Below are 24,767 nucleotides of genomic sequence, written 5' to 3' on the forward strand. Positions count from 1 at the left end.
CATTCCACTGTGCCCAAGGGAAAGAGCCCAGCATCTAGCTGAGTCCAGTTCTATCTTCTCAGAAGTAATTTGTGGCACAGCTGGAGTCATGTATCCTTAGAAGAGATTGAGATAGCTTTGAGGTCCAGTCCCTAGGGACATCAATATTGAAGGAGCAGGAGTCAGAAAGTGAGATAAAGGAGTATGTAAGGGAAAAAACTAAGCTAAAATTACCTAAAATCTCAGGAAGAAGAAAACTCAATTTAAAACCTTGAGCCTAAGTAGATAAAGCAAGAAAGCTATTAATAACAAAAGAGAATATGGCCACCAGATCATCTAAAAGAGTCCAGAAATCTATGAATGAATATTGAAAAACAAAAGAAAATGAGCCCACTTGATGAAGCAGAGGATCCTGTGGATTCTCAAGAGAGCATGGAATGTTTCTAAATGGTTTAAAAGAAAAATTGTGAAAGCAGAATTAATGGCCTGCACAGCAGAAATAACTGGCAGAATAGAAAAACTTGAATCCATTGTGGCAAGCCTTACCAAAGAAACAAAAGAAAATACATAGTTGGGAATACAAATGTACAGAAGTGAAGGACAATCTGAAAGAAGAAAAGCAAAAAAAAAATAACATTAAAAGAAAATATGATCTCCAAATAAGCAAAACATTTATCTTGAAGACATGGTGTATAGGGAGACACAATTATAGGTCTCCTAGAAGAATATGACAAGTCAAAAAACCTGAACACCATAAAGAAAGAAATAATAGGGGCAGCTAGATGGCTCACTGGATAGAGCACCGGCCATGGAGTCAGGAGGACCTGAGTTCAAATCCTGCCTCAGACACACAACACTCACTAGCTGTGTGACTCTGGGCAAGTCACTTATCCCAGTTGTCCTCACCAAAAAAAAAACAAAGAAAGAAAGAAAAAGAAATAATAGAAGAAAATTGCCCAGAACTTTTGAACACAGAAAACAAATTACAATTCAGATGATTCATACTATTCAGATTCATGGATCACCTCCGGGAGGATTAAAAAAAAAAAAGTGAGACTGCAAACTCCAAGACACATAGTGGTTAAATGTAACAATTGCGAATAAAGAAAAACAACAAATTCTTCAAGCAACCAAGAGAAAGATCTGCATGGATAAACATCTCTTTTCTCATCTTTGAGAAAGATAAACTTCAAGGCTTTGATCTTACAAGTTAAAAAAATGCTGTAGATCAATTAGGATTTTATAAGTTAAAGTATAGTCTTTTAATCATAGTCATATAAACTCAGGTTATTTTCATCTGAAAATTTGTCTACTTTTTAGATTGAAGATGGAACTGATGAGACCAGATGTTTATGTAACCAGCTTTAACATCTTAGAATCAACATTCATTTATTCTTTGACTAGTTTCTTGCAGAGGAAATTAAACACCTGTATTCACAATTTTCTTTTATTGGAAGCTACTAAAATATTTTGGTTTATGGTTTATAAATGAAGTTTCTTTTTTTGTTTTTTTTGGCCTCACTTTTGATTTCTTTGGTTGAGGGACCTCCCTTAACCAATGAGATATGCATTTGCTTTGCAACTTACAGAATTGCCTGGAGTGCACTGAGAGTTTAAATGATTTGCCTAGGATCACACTGGGCACTTGGTTAGTGCAATGGGTAGAGCACTGGGGTAGGAAGGTAGAATTTTTGTTTTAATTGACCATCTAAATAAAAGTGATAGTTTTGAGTTCTAGACTGGATGGGAGATTAGTGGCAAATGATAAATTCCTCCAGTATTTTGGTGTGGATGGCTAGTCTTGACCTGAAAGCAAAGTCTACCTTTAATATACATAGGCTTTGTGACCTGGGCAAAGCACTGGACTAAAATTGCTTGCTTTGGTGTAGAGCATGTTTCTTCTGAGGGGACCTCTCTCTTCATCAATGAAATTTAATTGCTGGACTATGCAACCTTCAGTCCCTAAAGGTCATCCTGTTCATGTAAAAGAAAAATCTTGAAACAAAAAAAGTACATATTGACTTTTGAAACAACCCAATATCCCATTAGTATTTGAGACAAAGTATGTAGAAGAGTGGAATTAGAGTCATTAGAACACTGAAATATTTTCCAGGCTTCTATCCAGCTTTTGTAGGCTTTTAGTTTGGCAGTTTGTAAATGATCAGCCTAGAATTTGATGAAAGCAGATTGTTTTAGGTTTCCTAGTCCATGATTGGATAAAAACACCGGTTATTTTTAAGACTTTTTCTTCTTACAGTGTTTTATTCCAGCAGTGGTTTTTTTAAAGTACTGTTCTAAATTCATGTGACTGTCTGGGCTTGTCACACACACATGTACCTGTAAAACAATTGTAGCAGTTGGGAAATTCTTATTGTTTCTAATACTTTTAATTCCTTGTCTAGTAGTCTATTGTAATTGGTAAAGGTAGGGACTTCTAGTCTAGAAAAAATACTCTTACAGGAGAAATGTTTGTTTCTAATTGTTGGTTTATGAAAGCAATTTCTTTTTTTTTATTTAAAAAATATTAGGTGTGCTTAACTTTTTTTTTTTTTTAGTTTCAAATTCTGTCCCTTTCCTAATCCTCTCCACCTACTGAAAAGGCAAGTGATAGTATATCAAGTATACATGTGAAATCATGCAAAACACATTTCCATATTAGACATACGGCAAAAAAAAAAGAAAGTGAGAAAATTATACTTTAGTTTGTCTACAAAGTACATCAGTTCTCTTTCTGGAGGCAGATAGCATTTTTTATCAGAAGCATTTGCTCAAAAGAAAATTTCTTTTATCAGAAAGCACCAAATTCGAAGCCCTAGTAATAGGAACTAATTTTTAGAAGGCAACCACATAGTTACTGCAGTAAAATTAGTCTGTAATGGGATTTTCATTTTTAATTACTGTTTTGCTGCTATTTTATGACCTTAAATATGGAATCTTGGGCTAGGAACATGCCAATCATTTCCTCTATTTTCAATCATCAAATTGAGTTGTGTCACATGTAACATGGCAGATGACTTTCAAATAGTAATCTTGTTTCATGTAAATAATATTAGTTGTACATGGAGATTATCTGTTTTAAAGGTTGTGTTATGTGTGGAGAATATGAGGAATTCAGAAAAACGTGGGAGGATTTGAATAAACTGAAACAGTGAAATAAGCTGTATTAAAAGAAACATTTACTACAATAAAGGAAATGAAAAAAAAGAAACATTAAAAGGGAAGCTGAATTCTTGCATAATTATAAAACCAATAATGGTACCAGAGAACAGATAATAAAATATACTTCCCTCCTTTTGGTGAGAGTTATGGTGAGGGGTAGAAATGCATTAATAAAACTTTAAAAATTATTTATAAAAATTTTTCTTCTGAAATAATTATCTCCATCCCTTTCTTTTTCTCCTCCCCAGTATCTTTGACACAGCACTACATTCCTTACAAACAGTTGCAGTTTGTGCAACGCTATGACTAAAATACTTAGTGCTTGAGCGGTTTGTGAAAGCTATCAAGTGTTGAAATGAACTTGAAAAGTTTATCTTTGTTGCTTCAGCTAATTGTGATGACACTCGATTTTTGATCTTCCTGCACTTGCTGACAGCACCAGAGAAAGTCCTTTCTGAAAGTGCCAGATTGATTTCACTATCAACCACTTAACCACGACATTAATTTCCTGAATTGAAAAGCTTTTATGATTTGAAATTAACTTATGAGTGGGAACATTGACTTGCTTAGAAATGTGTATGTATAATTAATAGATTTTATATTGGGCAACAAAACAGCTTTTTTGCCTAAGCGAAATACCATTCCATAAGTGATAGAAAACTGCCCATTTACATTGTACTTTTGAATGTTTTTTTTTTTAAAAAAAGTTCTAGCAAGTCTTATGCCTTAAACCTTATATTGTGATTAATATTATTCACTCTGGGGAAAAGGAAGAAAACCTTAGCCAAATAGCATTTTAGCTTAACAAGAAATTTTTTCAGCAGGATTAAAGGCAGACACATAACTACTTAAAATTTTCACTATCCATTTAATCTTTGGAATAGTTTTATGTTAATAATGACTTATGTTACATTCTTTAATGTTTCTTGGTGCCACTTGATACCTATATAGATAAATAAAACATGAATAATTGTTTGGATATTCAGTGTTCACTGCTTGGCTATGCCAGTATAATAGTACTACTTAAATTAATTTACAAATTCAGGACTATACTAAATAACCAAAGGGATACTTTACAGAGCTAGGAAATATTAGATGATTTATTTGGAAAAGCAGCATTTTTATAAAGAGAAATAATGAAGAAAAGTAGAAATGAAAGGGAATATACTTTATATATCATTAACTATAATTGTTATATATTGTATTGTGAATCAGTAATTATAGAAACTGTTTGGTACTGGTTTAAAAAAACAGAGCAGTGCCCCAACATGAGGAAAAAGATGAGGACTAAATCATCCAGTATATAATATACATTTCAAAATAAATTTATTTATTTTTAGTTTTCAACATTCACTTCCATAAGATTTTGAGTTCCAAATTTTCTCCCCTCCCCTCACCCCAAGATGGCATGTAAATTGATATAGGCTGAACATATACATTCATATTAAACACATTAGTCATGTTGTAAAGAAGAATTAGAACCAATGGGAGAAACTATAAGAAAGAACAAAAATGAAAAAAGGAAAAATAGAGAAAGTAAATAAATATGCTTTGATCTGCATTCAAATTCCATAGTTCTTTTTTGGGATGTGGATAGCATTTTCCATCATGAGTCTTTTGGAGTTGTCTTAGATCCTTTCATTGCTAAGAAGAGATGAGTCTATCAAAGTTAGTCATTGCACAATGTGGCAGTTACTGTGTATAATATTCTTCTGGTTCTGCTCATTTGACTCAGCATCAGTTCATATAAGTCTTTCCAGGTTTTTCTGAAGTTTGTCTGCTCATGATTTCTTATAGAACAGTAGTATTTCATTACATTCATATACCACAACTTGTTCAGCCATTCCCCAACTGATGGGCATCCCTTCAATTTCTAATTCTTTGCCACCACAAAAAGAGCTACTATAACTATTTTTGTACATGTGGGTCCTTTTCTCATTTTTATGATCTCTTTAGGATGCAGACCTAGAAGTGGTATTACTGGGTCAAAGGGTGTGCATAGTTATATAGCCCTTTGGGCATAGTTCCAAATCCGCATATAATATACTTGAAAACATAAGGTATCTTAGAAAGAATTGCCTATTTGAAAAGTGAGAAAACTGGAAAAAAATCTGGTAGAAATTAAATTTTGGCCAACATGTTTTACCTTGTACTAAAAAAAAAAAACTTAAATGGTTATATGGCCTGAATTTTAAAAGTCTCAGAAAGATGGTCATATTGATTAACTTGCTGGAGCTGTGAAGTAGTCCATACATTCTGGAAAGTGATTTAGTATTATTTGAAGAAAGTGACTAAAAATGATGATATCCTTTTGACCCAGAGATTCCACTGCTAGCCATATCCAAGGAAATTAGTGATAAAAAGGAAAACTATGTATACACCTAAATATTTATAGCATCACTTTTTGTAGTAGCAAAGAATGTAATAGCATATGAATGTACTCTTAAGAAACAGTAAATATAGAAAAACATGGAAACATTTACGTGAATGAATGCTAAGTAAAGTAGGTAGAACTAGGAAAAAAGTATATACAATGACTAAAAACAATGTAAAAGGAAAGAGCAACAAAAACATTGAAATGGAATGCTGTGAAATTACAGTGACTGAGAGATATGAGAAGGCACTCCCCTCCCTTCTGTGCAGTGTGGGAGGGTACAATGGAACATTACAGATAATGTCAGACTTTTTCTATGTATTATTTAGTTTTGCTTAACTGTTTTTCTTTTTCTTTTTTTTTTTGATGAGGGATTACTCTCTAGGAGGGGGAAAGGGAAAGGCTTTATACATTGTGAAATGTAAGTGATGCTTAAAACAAAAGAAATAAAAATTCATTTAAAAAGTTTGTTGAAGTCAGATCTGTGGAACAAAATGTAGTCTTAAAATACTAGGGTCACATTTTTCATAAACAAAAATGAACCTAACATTCCCTTTCCCACTAGGATTTTTTCTTTTGTGTGGAGGGTATGGGGGACATAAATTATTTTGAATAAAACTAATATTAAATTCACTGAAATCCTGGATTGGTATAAAATTTATGCATGCTTTGCAAGTTTGCTGAAATATTAATCCAAAGGTATGGTTACTAGATTCATGCTTTGATAGACAGACATAACTTTTGACTCCTATAATATAAAGTTAGATAGAAGTTTAAGGTGCTATGTGAGATCTAAGAAGAAAAGGTCATCTTAACAATTAAAGGGAAGTGGGAAAAGTTTTATGAAGGGTATAATCTTAATGGGACTTTAAATGATAGGAATTCTCTAGTTGGAGGTGGGGGATAAGGGAGCATTCTAAGGAAGAGGCAGGAAAATACAGAATATGTAGTGTGCTTGGAAGTAAGTAGTGGGGAGAAACTTTGAGTGGTTTAGTAGAACTAGATTGTAGAAGGCCTTGAATGCCAGGTAAAGCCATTTGAACTTGCCTCAGTAGGCAGATAGGGACCCACTGAAGAATTTTGACCAAAGAAGTGATATGACCAGATCTATGCCTAAAAAAAGGGAAATTGGGTGAAAGACACTATACAAAGATAATACTGACTCACTGATGTGAATTATTTTTTTCAGTATTGGTGATTTAAGCTAATCCATCCACAGACTTCTCCCAGGTCCCATTTGTCCAAAGTCTAGTCATGCTTACAGGTGTTATATGTAACTGTGGAATAGAATGAAATTGAACTTTAAGAGGATGAAAACTTTTAATATTGGCATGTTGTTCTGACCAATTGAGCAATTAGGCTAGTTTTCTAGCTTGATCCATTCTCTTTTCTATCTTTTAAAATTTATTCTCTTACTACATATGTACTGTTACTTGAATTTAACTTTCATAATTGGGGTTAAGGGATTTTTTTCCCTCATAGTGATATCAACTGTATAATATGGAAAATTTCTTTTTTGTTTATGAAATCTTATTCAGAAGAGCTAGTTCTTGAAGTATGTACTGTAGTAATTTTGAATCTGATTTGAAAATTATTTTCTTTTCAAATATTCCTATCTTTAATTCAGCAGGAGTGTGACATATGGTATCACTTTATAAACCTGTACATTCAAATTTCATAAGATTTAGTTAATATTCAGAAGAACGAAGCTGCATTTAGGGTAGGCTGCCACCAGATGGTGTCAGGTGTCTTGCTTGTCTTCTTAGTCCAAGCTCACAGGCCTTTGCCATAAATGTGGTTAGTTGAGATAGGTTAACATGCGTCTCTGCTTTCTGTCAAAATAAAGCTTTATTCAAATAGCTAAGAGTTAATATTTCACGAATATATGAATAAACATATTCAGCATAGGGAACACCTCTATGAGAGATTCCCTACATCCCAAATCGCATACTGTCTGTGATTTAGTAGATAAGTGCAAGGGAATCATCTTAGACACCTACAGGTTAAGTGGCTTACCTAGGGTCACACTGCTGCCAAGTGACTGAATTGGGATTTGAATTTAGGTCTCTGTGATTCCAGTCCCACTCCGCTATCCACTAATCTGCTTAAGTCTGACAGTTTATATTACGTGGTAAAGTAGGTTATTTTGTAAAGTGTGTTTTAAGAGAGGCAAACACTTTGGTACCTTTTAAACTAATACATAAATGTTAGTGATAACCGTTAAACCTGTCTCAACTCAAAGGTTATCCCTTAGAAGATAGCACTTTTGGGGAGGTTTGTACTTTAACTTCTTGTTTCAGATCAGGCAGCATTAAAAAAAAAAGTCCTAGCTTTTCACAGCTATTAATGTCTCCTTTCTCATCAGCCTCTTTGCCAGCTATCACAAAGAGAGTTATCATAGAAATCAAAGATATGGCATCTCTTTTCCTTTTCTTATTCCTGGATCTCCTAGTTTGTTTTTTTTTCTTCTTGTTTAGAAGAAACTTACAGTGTTTGTGAGTCTGAACTTACAGAATTCATGAGCACATGAAAAACCTGTGGCTAATTTTCGTAAACATCACTTTCTTCTTTAATGTACTCTACACTTTCCCAAAATTTCCTTGTTTACCAAATTGGGCAGGTTGGCCTGGATGATCCTTAAGGTCCCCCCTTCCAGTATTAGTCTTTTAGGTTATAAGAAATGGTTTATAAATCTGTAAGGAAACTTAGAGTTCAATCTAGTTCAGTTCACGTATTTTGTAATTGAAGAAACTTAGGCACAGAGAGATGATTTGCCCAAAGGTGACACACAAATAACAGAACTTGGATTTGAATTAGGTCTTGTTATTGTTGGGTGTAGATACTTCTTAAAATTTATATGTAGTGACTCCCTGGTTATGTGCAACTTTTTATAAACTAACTTGTGATTTGAACTGCCTGATTTTATGGTGCTTCCAATTATAAATCAGACTAGTCTTCACAAAACAACACACTTAAATAACATTTTTGATTAGAGATTCAAAATGGTTTCACCTAGGGTCTGGAGAAAACTAGGTAGTACTTTCCCTGATTTGTACTCACATGAAATTTATAATTTAATTAAAACCTAATGAATGCTAGAAAGAAGAAAAAGATACATATATACAGAAATATCTATAGCAGCTCTTTTCATGTTGGCCAAAAATTGGATACCAAGGGCCATAGTGGGTAATAGGTAAACAAACTGTAGTATGTGAATGGAATGTTACTGTACCATAAAAATGATGAAATGGACAGTTTCAGAGGAAACTGGGAAGATTCTATCAACTGATGTAGAGCACAGTGAACAGAACTTAGTAGACCAATATATGCAGTAATCACAATATGATAGAGAAAAACAACTTTGACAGACTTATCCACACAGTGATGAGCTGCAAGTTCAAAGAAATGAAGATGAAGCACACTACTCACCTCCTGACCCAACGGGTTGTACTTAAAATGCAGAAAGAGATGTACGGTTTCAGGCATGGCTACTGTGGGAATTGGTTTTGCTAGTCTATGTATCTAACTGTATATTGAGAGCTTTATTTGTTGGTGGGGGTGGATAAGGAAGACAAATTAATTTTTTTTAGGGCAGTTGGAGTTAAGTGACTTGCCCAGGGTCACACAGCTAGTTTAAGTGTCAAGTGTTTGGTCTGAGGTCACATTTAAACTCAGGTCCTCCTGACTTCAGGGCTGGTGCTCTATCCACCTAACTGCCCCTGACAAATTAATTTTTTAAACAAATGAAAAGACTTTTAAAAAAGGATTTAATGCATGTGCATACTAAACATTTGTTAAACCAGCCCACAGTTTTTGCTCTCTCATATCTATTTTATAAGTGTGTTTTTTTCTTTAGTACTGGCTTAAGTCTTTTTTACAGGCAAAGTAAGTGACAATATTAAGAGAGATAGTACATAGCACATAACATGGAGGAACCAGTGGTTGATTGACTTAAGAATTGTAAAAAGAACAGTAATGATTCTGGCATAGCAGTATTTTGGCTATATTTATAAAGGATTTGAACGCCAGGAAAGGAAATTAACCTGTCAGGTCATTTGGTTTATATTTCTGCTATGAAGTTTTCTATCAGGTGTCTTTTTTATTTGCAATTGGTCTTTGCGAATAAAAGTTAATATTTTTTAGGTTTTATAAGGTATACTTTAAAATATTAAATGACTTTTACTTGAATTTAGCATAACCCAGATGACTTCAATCTAAATATTTCCTTCCTTAAATTTTATTGACATGTCTAAATTTCCTTAAGGGCTTTTTTCTATTCTTTTTTTAAACATTTTGTGCATATATATATATGGATGGTTTTATTTTGGTTTGTCTTTTATCCCTATATTTTAGTGTATTTGTTATCTTAGGGTGGATGCCCTATTTACTTGTACAGATCACAGTCTTTCTAGGCCTTCTTTTCTGGTATAATTCTTACTCAGATCATCCTATAAATCAACTTAATTCAGTAAGCATTCATTAAGTACCTACTGTGTTTTTTGGCACTTCTCAACACTGGAAGTACAAAGACAAAAATGAAACAATCCCTACCCAAAGGAGCTATTTGAGAAGCCTTTACCAGGTCTTAACCTGCTGATGCTGTTTTAGACCAATATTCCAGTATTATAGTTCAGCCAATAATCATGTATTTTTCCCATACTTTGAATATTACCATTACTTACATAGTAATTTTAATAAGTCTTAACAAGCCCAAACATAATGATAACAAGATTTTGAATGCTATACATAGAACTTTGAGATAAGATGGCTGTGTTTCTACATGAAACTTAAAAAATCCTGAGAAAATATGTTCATTTCCCCCAAATGTTTCTTATAGTCATAATAGCTAACATTTACATAGAGCTCTAAGGTTTGTGAAGCATTTTATATATGTTAACTCACTGTAATGGACCTTGGACAATCATGGCCTTTCTGAAATGGGAATTATTTAAGAGTATTTTTAACTTTTGCTATTTCAGTACCTGAAGTTTGAGAAATTAAAACTGACAATTTGTAGCCAGTACTTTAACCTAGATACAATGGGTTAGTGGTATGTTAGACTTTCTGGAATTCTGGCTATTAATGTTAGGTATCTTCAGACCTTGGATAAGATGTCATGTTGGCTTTATCTTTTTGTATCTTCTTTTTTTTTTTTTACATAATTCTAGATGTGAGAAAGGGGACTTAAGTTGAACATAGTTCAACTCCCTCATTTTACAGGTGAAGAAACTGAAGCCCAGGAAGTTTAAGCATCTTGCTGGCAGTCACGTAGATAGTAAATGTCAGGTGGAGTTTGAACCCAAGTTGTCTGATTCCAGAATTTGTGTTTTCAGTCAGTTTTTATTTTGGATGTTCCATAAAGGGGATTGAAAGGAAAGGTAAAATTATATAACATGTGAATCAGTGCTGACATGACATTCTGTATCATCCTATTACTGTACTTGGCAGTACTTTATCTCAAGATTTGAGTACTTTGCAGTGATGAGAACTAATATTTTCCTAATTTGTCTCTTTTTATAAGTGAGTTATGTAGGTCATGACAAGAAAAGCAGTAAAAACTAGGAATCTTCAATTTTTTTCCTAAACTCATTATGTTAAAAGATGCTCTTGTGTTGTAACATTTTTCTTTCAAAAATCTATGCTATATGAGAAGAACATTATGTCTTGTGTGTAGTGGGATATTTTGGTGACTCACATTTGGGTTCTTTCCCATTTTTTGGCTGCTACATAGCTTTTAATGTTTTCATTAACAAATGAATAAATTTACTTGGTATAAATGTCAATGACAGCTTAAAGAAAGGTCTAACTTCCCTCTTTTCTGTCCTTTGAAAAATGACTTTGCTTTTGTACCCAATGTGTATGGTATTTTGTACTATTGAATGAATGCTTATCAACTATTTTAAATCATGTAGACCAAACATAAAATTATATTGTTTTCATTGAGTCCACAGTAGCATTTGCAAAGACTATATGCTTTCTATACCTGAGCACCAATGCTGTGATCTTACTCCAATCAGTTCTCTCATACTTAATCTATTTAGTTATCAAAACTCAAACCATTTTTAAAAAAATGATATTTCTAAGTGGACGAGGAGTATTAAATTGGTTTCTCAGTTCTGGTCCCAGCCTTATTTATTATTTGTCTAAGCAAATCACTCTAAATTTCTGAGTCTTAGTTATTACACCCCAGATATTAATTGGGGGTAATACCACAAAATGCTACTATTGTAAATCTCTAATGAAAAAATATATAAAGTATATTAAAATCTGTAAAATGGATTTTGAATGCATTATTATTATTACTCATAGAAATTTAAAATAGCGTGGCCATTTATTCCAGTGAAGAGATCTACACAACTTAAAAACTCCCAGGAAACTCTGCTTATTTCTTTCCCAGTATTATAGTGACTTTTACAATCTTTTAGTATTTTTCAAGTGTAATTAAATGGAAACACACCTTGAACAGTCATGATCTTTCTAAAATGAGAGGCCTGTGAGAATGTTATTAACTTCTGTTATTTCAGACCCTGAGTTTTGAAACATTAAAACAGGCAATCCATAGCCCTTCTATATGAACCTAAGTTTTATAATAGGTAGTGACATACAAGTTTTTCTTTCTGGGACTCTGGTCATTAATATTAGGTGTCTTAAGGCCTTGGATAAGATGGCATGTTAGCATTCTCTTTTATTTTTGTATCTTGTTTTATACATATCTTAGAAAAAGTCAAATTTCTCTTTTTGTTCTGATACAGCTTCCATGAGGCAGTCTCAGTCAATACCTGCAGATATGCGGCCAGAAATTTGGATTGCACAAGAATTGCGACGTATTGGAGATGAGTTTAATGCTTATTATCCAAGAAGGGTAACTTAAATTTTCTTTATTCTTTTTGTCTAATGGTCTTGTTTCTTAAATATATACCCTTTTATTTCTTTATTTCCTCCTATGTATGTGTTCTATCACTGAATTTAAATTAATTAACAGAATATTTTAAATACATTTGGAGATGACAAGTTTTATGAACAATACTTTTAAAGTATTATTTAAAAAATTTACATCAGAATAGTTAGTTGTTTTTGTTGTTTTTGGTAAAAAATTTGCAGAAGGTTGCAGTGCCATAACTCTATGTAACTTTTGATGTTTTAAAATAATATAAGCCAAAATTAAGAGAATTTAAACTATTACAGTGTTAGTCAACTGAAAGGACTGATTATAAATAAAATTTCAAAATTTTAAATATACAGCCTTAGCTACTTTAACAATATGACCTTAGCTGTGTTGTATAATTATTTTTATACAGTTAAGATATGAAAATGGAAGATAACATTTTTAGCCCAGGTGCCATTTAGAAATATTACTTCTGTTATGCTAGTTTGATTGAAAATGAACTAGGCCAGTGACTTTATTGATTTTCTGTGATGTGATTTCCTTAAGTATTGTTAGTTTTTGTAGTACTTTCACAATTGATGAGAACAACCATGATTTTACTTAAGATATGGAATTCCATTTAAAAAAAAATTGTAGGTATTTAACTCAGACTCAACTTTGTGGGTTAAAACTTCCAATATGTACTTGAATTTTTTGTTGATATCATTTATAATTGTAACCAGTCATTTATAATCTTTTTTATAAGGATTATGTTTCTGTGAATAAAAATTGTGTCCTGTTTAATGATCTGTAAAATCAGATGGATAGAGTTGGAAGAAACCTTTGATTAGAGTTCATATAGTTTCTTTTTAGATCAAAAAGTTGGGCCTTAGATCAAGTGACTTACCGAAGGTCACATGGCTACTTAATGTTAGATTAGAAACTTAACTAGATTCCTAGTCTAGTAATATTCTTTAGTGGTAGTACTTTTAGTCAGCCTTTTTAGTTCCTAAAGCTAAATTTTATGTAGTATGAAGCAGGCAGGTATATTCTGTAGTGTCATCTAAGGAAAAATACACAGGCTTTGTAAAAATTAATTATTCTGTCATTTTTGTTCTTTGCTATGTTAAGATCTTAATTGGATTTCTGAAATATATTACTGATCTTTTTTAAGTAGCTTTCTCTGAAGAGTCATTTCAATTAGTACTTAGTGTGGCCCAATAGTTACATTTTAAAAATTTGAATGTTTTTGATTGTAAATAATTGTCATGGAGTAGATGCGTGTACTGTTGGTGTTTTATTTTCAAGTTTCAGTTTTTCTGTTCCTTTATTCACATTTTCCTATTAGTCTTAATTGTATCTTAGTTCTTTTACAGACTAATAGAAAAAGCTTTTTTTTACTTAGTGTTGTTTTTTATAATTTGTCTTCTATTATAGGCTCTTCTATAATGGATTTTTTTTATCCTATTTGTGTGAGGTCTAACTTTATTTGAGGGATTGTACGGAATGGTTCTTAATCTTTTTTTGCTGTGGACAGCTTTAGGGTGGGTATCAAGCCAATGACTCTCTTCTCTGAATAGTGTTTTTAAATGTGTACAGTAAAATGCAAAAGATTACAAAGGAATCCAAATATATTGAAATAGATTTATCAAAATTTTTTTTAAAGCTCCTAGTAAAAACCTTTAGATAAGAAAACATTTTTAATGTAGTTATTTCTAGGGTTAGGAGCTTGTCTTTGATAATATTCTTAGATAACAAGGCCTGGCAGAGAAAAGCAGAGGCAAACTCTTAGACTAAGATTTCTCTTCAGTTTGGATCTATAGTTGTAAAATTTTATTGGGTAGTTTAAAATTTTTGCTTTAGGTGTTAGTGTGCTACAGTAGTTCCTTGACTTTCTTCCTTGAAAATATTATTGCTGCACAGGGCCTCTCATTTATTAAAGGATCTTAGAACTGTTTATGGAGTACCCAAGAACAACAACATTTAAAAACCAATTGGAAAAGGACTATTACAGGGCTGTATATTGTCACCTTATTTATTTAACTTACGTACAGATTTCATTATGCTAAATGCCAGGCTAGACAAATCAAAAGCCATCATTAAGGTTGCCCGGAGAAATATCAACAATCTCAGATATGCAGACAATACTATTCTGATGGCAGAAGTGGCCATTAAGATGGCAGAAAGTGAAGAATTGAGAAGCTTCTTGATGTGGGTGAAGGAAGAGAGTGTAAAAGATGGCTTGAAGCTTAACCTAAAAAAAAAAAAGCCCTAAGATTTTGTCAACTGGACCCATCACTTCCTGGCAAAGAGGGAGAAGAAATGGAAGCAGTGTCAGATTTTATATTCTTGGGCTCAAAGACCACTGTAGGCAGCTTTTGTAGCCATGAAATTAAAAGACACTAGCTCCTTGGAAGGAAAGCTATGGCAAATCTGGATAACATACTAAAAAGCAGAGATATCACCTTCCTAACGAAGTTCCATGTAGCTAAAACTGTGGTTTTTGCAGTAGCAATGTATGGCTGTGAGAGTTGGACTATAAGGAAAGCTGAGTGCCACAGAATCAGTGCTTTCACATTGTGGTTCTAGAGAAGACATTTGAGGGTCCTTTGGCGAGCGAGATCAAATCAGTCAATATTTAAAGAAATTAATTCAGATTATTTACTGAAATGTCTGATCCTGAAGCTGAAGCTTAAATCCTTTGGCCACATAATAAGAAGACATGACTTGGTGGAAAAGACCCAGATGTTGGGAAAGATTGAAGGCAAAAGGAAAATGGGACAGCAGAATATGAGACGGACAGTGTCATGGAAACAACAAATAGAAACTTGGACAGACTTTGGTAGATGGTGGAGAATGATAGAAGGGTCTAGAATGCTATGGTCCATGGGGTCACCAGGAGTCCTACACTACTAAACAACAACAAATTATTAAGTAATTTAAACTTCAAATATGATTCATATTTAAGTGAAATGTGACTTTTTTTATATGAAAGACCTGTCACACACACGTCTCCCAGAAATTGTCACACTAGTTTATGGAATCAAACAATTTCAGTAGCCAAAAGGAGTAGATATGAGTAACACTGCCTTATTACAGATCTTTCTTCTTGACTTATTCTACATTCTGGCTAAATTGTCTTCTTTATTATTTCTCATTAAGAACACTTTTCTACTGGGCTTCCCCATACCTGGAATGTATTCCCTCTTCTCCATCTCTCAGTGGCCGTAGTTTTCCTTGAGTTCCAACCACACTGCCACCTGCCAAGTTAGTGACACTTTTCCTTATCTCCCTAACTCTTAGTGCCCTGTGCCTTCCCTAGATTTTACTTTTGTTTTTGAATTGCCCATGCCTAGTAAATAGTAAGCATTTAATAAATGTTTGTTGATTGATCATTTAGAATATAACCATACCATTTTGAGTATTTTTCTTTTGGTTTAAAAAACCTCCTATTCTAATGGGAATGAAGAAAAAAGTTTAATGTTTTGTTGATATGAACAGTAAATGAAAAGCAGCCATAATAATGTAAAATTTCAGATACGGCGTAAGGCTAAGGGGTAGGAGATTTTAAAATGTTAACTGAATTAGATCCTTTTTTGAGACTTTGAAAGGACCTAGGTTAAGGTCATGTAGGTGCTTGTTTGTCGGAGATCATCTACTCAAACTTGGAGTAGGATTGGGGAGAGGCAGGATTCAGGAGGAACAATCAGGAGGTTAAGGAAGTTCAAGAGGTGGGGATGAGGACCAAAGTTGAAGTGGTGTGGTGGTTCTAAGAGTCAAAAAAAGATGACATACCCATTAAATGTAGAGGTGGCATTGATGAGAATTGGCAACTCATTGGGACATTAAGAAAACTTCCCTTCTTGGGCCTCAGTGAGTTAGGCCCAGAGACAAGGTTGTACATATAATAGAGTCAGAATAATATCCCAGGTCCTGAGGCCAAGTCCAGTGCACTTTCTTTTGCCCTACCTGTCTTGGAATAGCATGACTTGGCTTCTCTTCTCTTGGACTATAACTGAAGTCTTTCAGTCTATATTATTCTTAAATAAAGTTATTAGTATCAATGTGTGCATCATAGTCTAGAACTAATTTTCAACTCTTATGTTTAATTCTCTTAACATATGCTCCATCTGGGTGTACCCGAATGTGGGCCCAGATTTGTGCATTGGTGTGTGTTTAAATGGCTGATTGGGCACTCAGCTAAGTGCAGCTGTGTTTGTTCAGACCAAATGTGAATTCTCAGTTCAGACCTCGTGCAGGTGGTACACCTGCAGTGTTACTCATCCAGACACATGTCCATATGCACATTCAAGTATGTAAGCATTTCAGAAACATAAATGCATACATTTGATTGACAGTCAGTTCTAGTCTTTTTTTCTTTCTTGGGTTTTACTTCTTAGGGAGGAAATGGGCATATATCTGAGATGAGGCTTAGCATACAAAATAAATTTTCTTACAGCATCGTTAGAATGCTAGCTAACTGAACCCCAGAACAAAGTGACTTTGGGGTTGTGGTTAATTTACATTACATTTTCGGTGAGCATTTATCTGAGTTTGAGGTCTCAGAACAGTGTGTTCTTGCCCTAAGACTAAATTTCATCTAATTTTGCCTGAGAGAGGAAATTAAGGCAAAGCATGGTTTCACAGGATTCCTTCAAATAGTGAAACTTGCCTGGTGAATTAGAAAGTTTATTTTACATACATTTCATTTATATGTAGTTTTCAGGAATATAGTTTATTTTTAATAAAGCAAAGTATACCTTAATATGCAAACTAATGGCATTCAACTGTTACTTGCTTTTGGATTAGAAATGTCATTTATAAGTTCCATGAAACAGGGACCATTTTATCCTTTTAATATTTACACTTACCTATATTAGGCACTTGATTTGTGTTTCTTTTTGTTCATCAGTGTTGTGCTATGACTATTTTAACTCTACTCTTAAAATGATCTTATAATAATTTTACAAGGCTAAAATTAGTGGTGTGTTTTGTGTGTTACAGTAATATCCTTTGTAGTATGGCATTTAGGCATTTGTGACAACACTATAAAGTACATTAGCTATAAACATTACTTGGTATACAATTAGTTTTAAATGGGTATTTTATCAATGTTTAGTCCCCAAATGGATAATATGCAGTAATTACATTTTTAATGCCAAAAAAATGTTTTCACTACAGAATGTCATTGCCGCTGTGTGGAAGTTTACAGAGAGGGTGTTTTCAATTGACAAATGCATCAAAGTCCTATGAAAATTTTCAGAAAGGAAGGTAGAGCATCTGGGATACTGTGCAAATTAGAAGACTAGCAAATGAAACAACTAAGGAAAACATCAAATAATTCCGCACTGTTAAAGAGTGATTATGAAATTTTAAAATATTATGCAGAAAATAGCCATAATTTGTTTCATTGATACAGTTTTTGAACAATAGTTTCAAGTTTTGGAGTCAATTTACTAAGCCCAAGTAGTAAATAAGTCCTCGGTATAGGAATTTTTACAGGCTGCAAAACTGTTGTACTGTCAGATGACCTTGTACAAATCACTTGTACAAGGGGAATACATTGGGGACTCCATTTCCTGGTCTGTCAAGAGTATTGGACTAGATCTTTATTTTATTTTTAAATTTAAATTAATTTTTTTTTAGGCAATTGGGGTTATTAAGTGACTTGCCCAGGGTCACACAGCTAGTAAGTGTCAAGTGTTTGGTCTGAGGCTGGATTTGAACTCAGGTGTTCCTGATGTCAGGGCCAGTGCTCTATTCACTGTGCCACCTAGCTGACCCTGACAAATTAATTTTTTAAACAAATAAAAAGACTTTTAAAAAGCTCAAAAAATGCTATTAAAAAGTCTAGGGTTATTACAGTTTAAAGGGGGGGTGGCATTGATATGTTAAATTTATATGGTACCTTATAGTTACAAAGTATTTTGCATTCTTTATTTCATTTGATCCTCCCATTAGTTGTACAAACATCATTTCTGTTTTAGAGATAAGGAAACTAAAGCTCATTGATTTAATTATCTAAGGTAGGGGTGGGGAACCTGTGCCCTCCAGGCCACAAGTGGCCCTCTGGGTCCTCAAGTGCAGCCCTTTCACTGAAACCAAACTTCACAGAATAATACCCTTATTGTTCTGTAAACCTTGGATTCAGTCAAAAGACTGCACCTGAGGACCTAGAGGGCTGCATGTGGCTTCCAAGCCACAGGTTCTCCACCCCTGGTAAGGTATCACAACAAAGACTTGAATCCAGGTCTTCAAATTAATTTTTCTTTTCATTATTTACACCATGCTGCCCCACAGAAAAGTAAAACACCAAAGCAACAGTAAATGTAGCTATTGGAGAGGAGAGATAGCAGTCTCAGTAATCCTCAGACCTCACAGTGGCCAACAGTTTGGGACTCCTCACTTAACAAACCCTTAACTAGAGCTGTAACTCTGTAACCAAACTGATTAAAATTTTATTTTGTGTCCCTTCCTATACTAGAAGTTCAGTTGAGCTAAGAAATGGCTTAAAGGCAAGGAGAAGAAATTGAGAACTGGGATAATCAACCTCTGAATAATTGAATTCAAGTTGGGTGTTTGGATACCAGTCGAGTTTTCCCACAGGTGGTGCTATTTCCTGCCCTTTTGTTGTTGTGGTGGTGGTGATGGTGGTGTTGGTGTTAACTTGCCTTCTAAGGCAGGGAAATAGCTGTCATTCCATTGAACTTGATGCTGCAGAGCAGTTGTTTTGGGTTTTTTTTTTGTTGTTGTTGTTTTTTTGCTAGGCAATGGGGTTAAGTGACTTGCCCAGGGTCACACAGCTAGTAAGTGTTATGTGTCTGAGGTTGGATTTGAACTCAGGTCCTTCTGAATCCAGGTCCGGTGCTCTATCCACTGCGCCACCTAGCTGCCCCTTGAGCAGTTTTTTTTTAAGCAGTTGTCTGAATTTAAGGAAAGTCCCCAGAGACCTATCTCAGTCTACATGAGTCTTACTTAAATGAAGGAGGTAAAATTATGCAGGAAAGATTTGGCTTTTACAACTTGAAAATTGGCCTTTAAGAAATCTTTCTGAGGTAAATGTTCAGTTCCAGTTTAAATGCTTCTGAACTGGAATTACAACATCTACTTCAGAAGGAATTCTTAAAGGCCAATTCCAGCTTGAAAGAATTTATACGTTAAGTAGCCCCTAAGGATTTGAATCCTCAGCTTCATAATTATGGATATATGTGTCACTCTTTGAGGCCATTTTGTTATATTAAATGATTGAGCATTTCCATGTTATTTTCAGGCAAATATATTATTACTTGTGCATATATCCTTGATAGCTTGGTAATAGAGAGTGATTTAGATCAGTAGGTATTATAAAATAATTGGCTAAACATTCTTGATGCTGAAGCTGATTCTTGTTCTTGAACCTGTCAAACTTGGTCTTCATATTGGAATTTTTTTTAGGTTGTGGTATCCTCTTGAGGCTTCCACCAGGGGAATTCTGAAACAACCAAGCTGGATGTTCTCCATGTGTCCTTAAGCTAAGAGAGTATTGGGCTAGTGATTCTAGCTACAAAATGTCATTGGGAGCAGCAAGATATCCTGAATTCTTGGCAAAATGCCCTTGAAAAATTTAGCCTTAAAACCTAACACTGTACACACAATTTGAGACAAAACAATTCAGCCTATGACACACTCTTGGTCACCTATCTAGAACATGGAGTGGGGAGAAAAGGGATGGGAGGAGAAGCAGAGAATAGATTAAGTGTAGAAGACCTTATACATAGTGTAAAAGGCATTGGTAGATAGGTAATTGTGGTTCTCTGATACGGAAAGCCATAAGTTTTGAGAATGGATATTAAAAATGTGCAGTCACTGCTTTGTTTCTCCTCAGATACCTGTTCCACATCCCTCTCCCTGCCAGTGTCTTTATTGCCTTCGAAATCTTTCCTGTTAAAACTTATTATTCTTGAGTTCAGGCCCACAGACTGGATCTTAATCTATTGTGTCAGTTAGCACATTTGGGAAACCAATTGACCAAGTGTTCAGCTATACTAGGTGAAAGCAGTGGTATAACAAATATTTATTGCTTTATCAGCTGATGGGAAGGGAAAAGAAAACCCAAAATAGTCATCTGAATTATACTACAGACTACTTGAACTGAAAGAAGAAATAGATGGGTTTGGAAAATAGCCTAAGTCTAGCATAGAGGCATTATATAGTACTGGTAGGGGACTTAAATAATCCAGACGTCCTCAGATGCCAAATCTTGTTGTTTCTACCTCCGTAAACACGTCTTGCATCCATCCCCTAGCATCTACCCACAGAGCCACTAACTTGGTTCTGGCCCTCATCCTCTCTCACTTGGGCGGTTGTAGTAGCCTCCTCAGTGGTCTCCACGTCTGCCAAACTGATTTTCTTGAAGCATAAGCCTGGCCATGCTACACCAGTAACTCCAGTGCCTGGTTCCTTATTACGTCCAAGGTCAAATATAAATTACTTTGGCGTTTAAAACTCTTTACAAGTTTGACTTAACCTTTCTAGCCTTATTGCACATAATTCCCTTCCATACCCCTCTGTGATCCAATCTCAACTGTCCTCAAACACTCTTTTACTCCTGCCTTTATGACTTTAGGAATAAGGGAAGGGAGCAAGCATTTATAGAGTGCCAGCTTATGTGCCAGGCACTGTGCTTAGTGCTTTACATATATCTTATCTGATTCTCATACAATCTTGTAAGAGAGGTGCTATTATCACCCCCATTTTATAGATGAGGAAGATAACCATTAAGTGATTTTCTTAGGGTTACACAGCTAGTGTCTGTGGCTGCTTTCAAACTCAGGTCTTTATGACTGTAGGCCCTGGCACTCTGTGGACTGCACCACCAGCTGCCCCAATATGCCCTTTGCATTTTTGTCCCCATTGTCTGGATATCTTCCTCTAACTGATTTACTTTCAGAAGCTCTACTTTTTTTTCACTGCTCTGCTCCAGTACCACCTTCAATATGAGGTCTTTCCTAACTCAGTGCTTTCCCCGGTTACCTTCTATCTTTTTTGTTTCCATTTTCCACTATTGATACCTGTTCACATTGCCTCTGTCAGATAGACTTTAAAGTATTCGAAGGCAGGGACCAGCACCATCTATCTTTGCATTTGCTGACTTTAACATCTGACTAGCACATACTAGATGCTTAATACTCTTTGATTGTTAATGATTTTTTGACTTGCCCTCATGATCCATTGAGCATCCCAGTAATGTGCAAGACTCTGTACATAGGATAGAAAACACTCAAATGAGAAGAAAAGTCATCTCTGCCCTTAGGGAGCTTGTGTTGCAGGGTAATCTGAGGAATCCCACAGTGGAGACCCTGACCTGGCTGGGAGATCAAAGGCTCCCCTTGGGGGTAGGGGGTGACACCAGAATCGAGCCTTGAAGGAAACAGTTTAGAGACATTTTGTGCACAGGGCCATAAACTGTGCAAAAGCAGGGAGGGAGAAGAAAGAATACTGAATTCAGAAAATAGCAGTTTAACCAACTTGGCCCTAATAGCATTTAATGAAGGGGGGTCTTATAAAGTCAGTCTAGAAGTGTAGACTGGAGCTAAATCTTTATGGACTTTTAGTGTCAAGGGGAGAATCCAACAAGGAGCCAGTAAAGATTTTTGAGCAAGGATGTAGCATAGTCAGACACGTGTTTTTAGGAAGACGATTTTGGCAACTGTGTTTCAAAAAAATAGATTAGAAAGGAGAAAGACTGGAATGAGGGAGACCAATTAGGAAGTTACTGCATTCCCTCAGAAAGCAGAACCTATAAGGGATCTGATTCTTCTCACCAACAAGGAGTTGATTATTGGAGTGGGAATGAGAATCTTATGATTATTCCATCTTGGATTTTATGGTAGAGAAGGAAAGTTGAATGTGCTTACTATGCACCTGAGATTTTGGTAAATAATATTTCAGAGAGTTTAGAGAAAAGATAGGAAAGGTTAGCCTAAAATTCTGCAAGGAATTCGTTCTGATGAGGAAAAGGGGAAGTTGTCTAAAGAGACCAATATTTATGTACAGGGAGACTCTTCAGCCAACTTAGATTTTCAAAAGACACATACAGAAGATGGAAAGAAAGACAGATAACAGGGAAATAGGAAGGCATGACACAGCCCTACAAAAGTAATGTTGAAAAAGCTCAGAATAAGCCAAAGTTTATTTGGAATGCATGCCCAAGACCACGACAAGGTATTTCTTAATTTTTAAACTATATTGGGGAAAAAGAGGCCCAGAGAAAGCATATAAGACTGGTAGTCCTAATAACAGATGACAAAAGGTATACCTCAAATTGTGTTTTGCTTCTATTTTCTCTGTCAAGGAGAACAGATAAGTACTGTAGTTGTCATGGATAGCTGGATTCAGAGCCAAGATAAGCTGGAGACTTATCTCTGATGTATCCTGGCTGTGAGAGCCAGGACAAGTCATTTAACATTTTAATACTCTAGGCAACTTTGTGACTATGAGTTGCAGAGTAAGTACCAGCTTGCATTGGTAGAGGAAGTTTCCAATACTCACAGAATCACAGTTCTAGTACCTGCTGTGGGGCAAATAGATTGAAAAGAATATAGAACAAAAATGGTTTTCTTAACTTCTATTTGGCTTCAATTCTTCCCTTTCTGGTCTTGATTTTTTTTTTCGAGTCACCTGACCCAGACATACTATATCCCGGGGTAATTTAATTCAACAGACATTTATTAATCATGTAGAATATGCAAGGCACTGTGCTGGAATCTACTGGGAGGATACAGCAGTACATAGATCAGTAAATATAAAGTGTATATACAATAATTGCAAGAAATAAAAAGCATTAATAGCTAGAGTAAATCAAGAAAGGCCTCCTAACATAGCTAACTCCTGAATGATGCAATGAAAGAAGATCATAGTATGTAGATAGGGATGAATTGTATTCAAGAAATAAAGGAACAGTCTAGGAAGAGACCTGGAGGTGGGAGATTGAAGTGTGGGTTATAATAAGTCAGATATAAAATCTTAAAGGATCTGTAGGATTTTCATGGCCTGGCCAAGAAAAAATGCTCTATGTCAGAAGATGCTCTGACTCAGTGCTGATAAAAATCAGACATTAGTGAAGTATGGTTATCTGGCTTTTTGCCTTATCACATAATAGACTAAGTCATACAAGGGTAAGAACTGTATTTTAGCTAATATCTTTATCTCCTTTAGAGCCTTGTATAGTTCTCCACACACAAATATTTAATCATTTCATGGAAAAGCATTTCTTTTTTTAAAACCACTCAACCCACTGGGAGTCATTGCTGACTTTTAGAGGATAATAGTAACATTATCAAATAGGTAACATTATCAAAGAGCTTCCCACCTTTTTAAGAGCGTTCTATAGATATGAGATAGTAGAACTGATCTTGTCTTGACATAACTATGTATACATAGAGTCAGACCTCAAAGAAGAGTTTATGTGTCAGGGGATCTTTCAAATTATCCCTGAATATCCATAATAAAGATGGAGGAAGAGGAGCCAAAGAGTATATAATTTCCCCCCAAAAGCCTAATGCTGTCCTAAATTACAGTGAAAGATGTAGTGTGCAGAGCAAGGGGGGTGAGAATTTTCTGTACTCTGTTCAGAGAAAAGCATATAGGTAAGCTGAAGTATGTCCAGAAAAAGGTGATGAAGATGATAAGGTTGGACTGAGTCACATAGAGATCAGTTGGCTGGCCAGGGGATATTTAGCTGCTTCTTAAGGTACTGAAAGAACTAGTAGGTAAGATTGCTACACCACTCTTGACCACCTTTGAAAGTTTGGAGAATGATGCAAAAGGTTGCTGGCAAAGGGAGACCAAAGAGTATGGCTTCAAATTTTGTCAAATTTGTAGAACATAATATTAAACAGTTAGTGAATATCCAAAAAAAGAAGCAGATATCACTATGAGCCAACATGGTTTTGTCAGAACATTTCATGGTTCTGTTAAGCTTTTTTATCATTGACTTGGGTAGAGACATAGGTGGCATATTTCATCAGATTTGCTGTTTACATAAAAGGCTGGAGGGATATCTAACTTCGGGTGACAAAATAAGGATCCAAAAAGTTCTTGACAGGCCCTAGAACAGTAGGCCAAATCTAATCAATCTAATGTGTTCTTAGGTTGTATGAAGGGAACAGTAGTACATGGGTCTAGGAAGGTAGTAGTTTTTCTGCATTCTGCCCAAAATATGCAACATCTAGAATGTTAAATTTCGTTTAGGCTACCACCTTTTAGGAAGCTTGTCTAGCAGCAGAAAAGACTTGGGTAGGGATGAATAAAAGCTGTTTTCAAGTGTTTTATGGGCTGTCAAATATAAGAAAGATTAGATTCTTCTACTTTGGCTCCAGAAAACAGAACTCAGAATAATGGGGAGACATT

At 34.9% G+C, this 24,767-nt stretch overlaps 1 protein-coding gene across 7 annotated transcripts in view; it reads left to right on the forward strand.

Annotated features, from left to right (window-relative positions):
* The window catches only part of BCL2L11 (BCL2 like 11), a 53,451-nt gene that overhangs the window by 17,360 nt on the left and 11,324 nt on the right, over positions 1 to 24,767 (forward strand). For all 7 annotated transcript variants that reach the window (XM_027853913.1, XM_027853907.1, XM_027853910.1 and 4 more), the window contains one exon: positions 12,265 to 12,374. In XM_027853913.1, the coding sequence (XP_027709714.1) occupies positions 12,265 to 12,374 (110 nt within the window). The remainder of the gene's footprint in view (positions 1 to 12,264; positions 12,375 to 24,767) is intronic.

The sequence above is a fragment of the Vombatus ursinus genome, unplaced genomic scaffold (assembly GCF_900497805.2).
Source record: "Vombatus ursinus unplaced genomic scaffold, bare-nosed wombat genome assembly UNPS02010219.1, whole genome shotgun sequence".
Lineage (NCBI taxonomy): Eukaryota > Metazoa > Chordata > Mammalia > Diprotodontia > Vombatidae > Vombatus > Vombatus ursinus.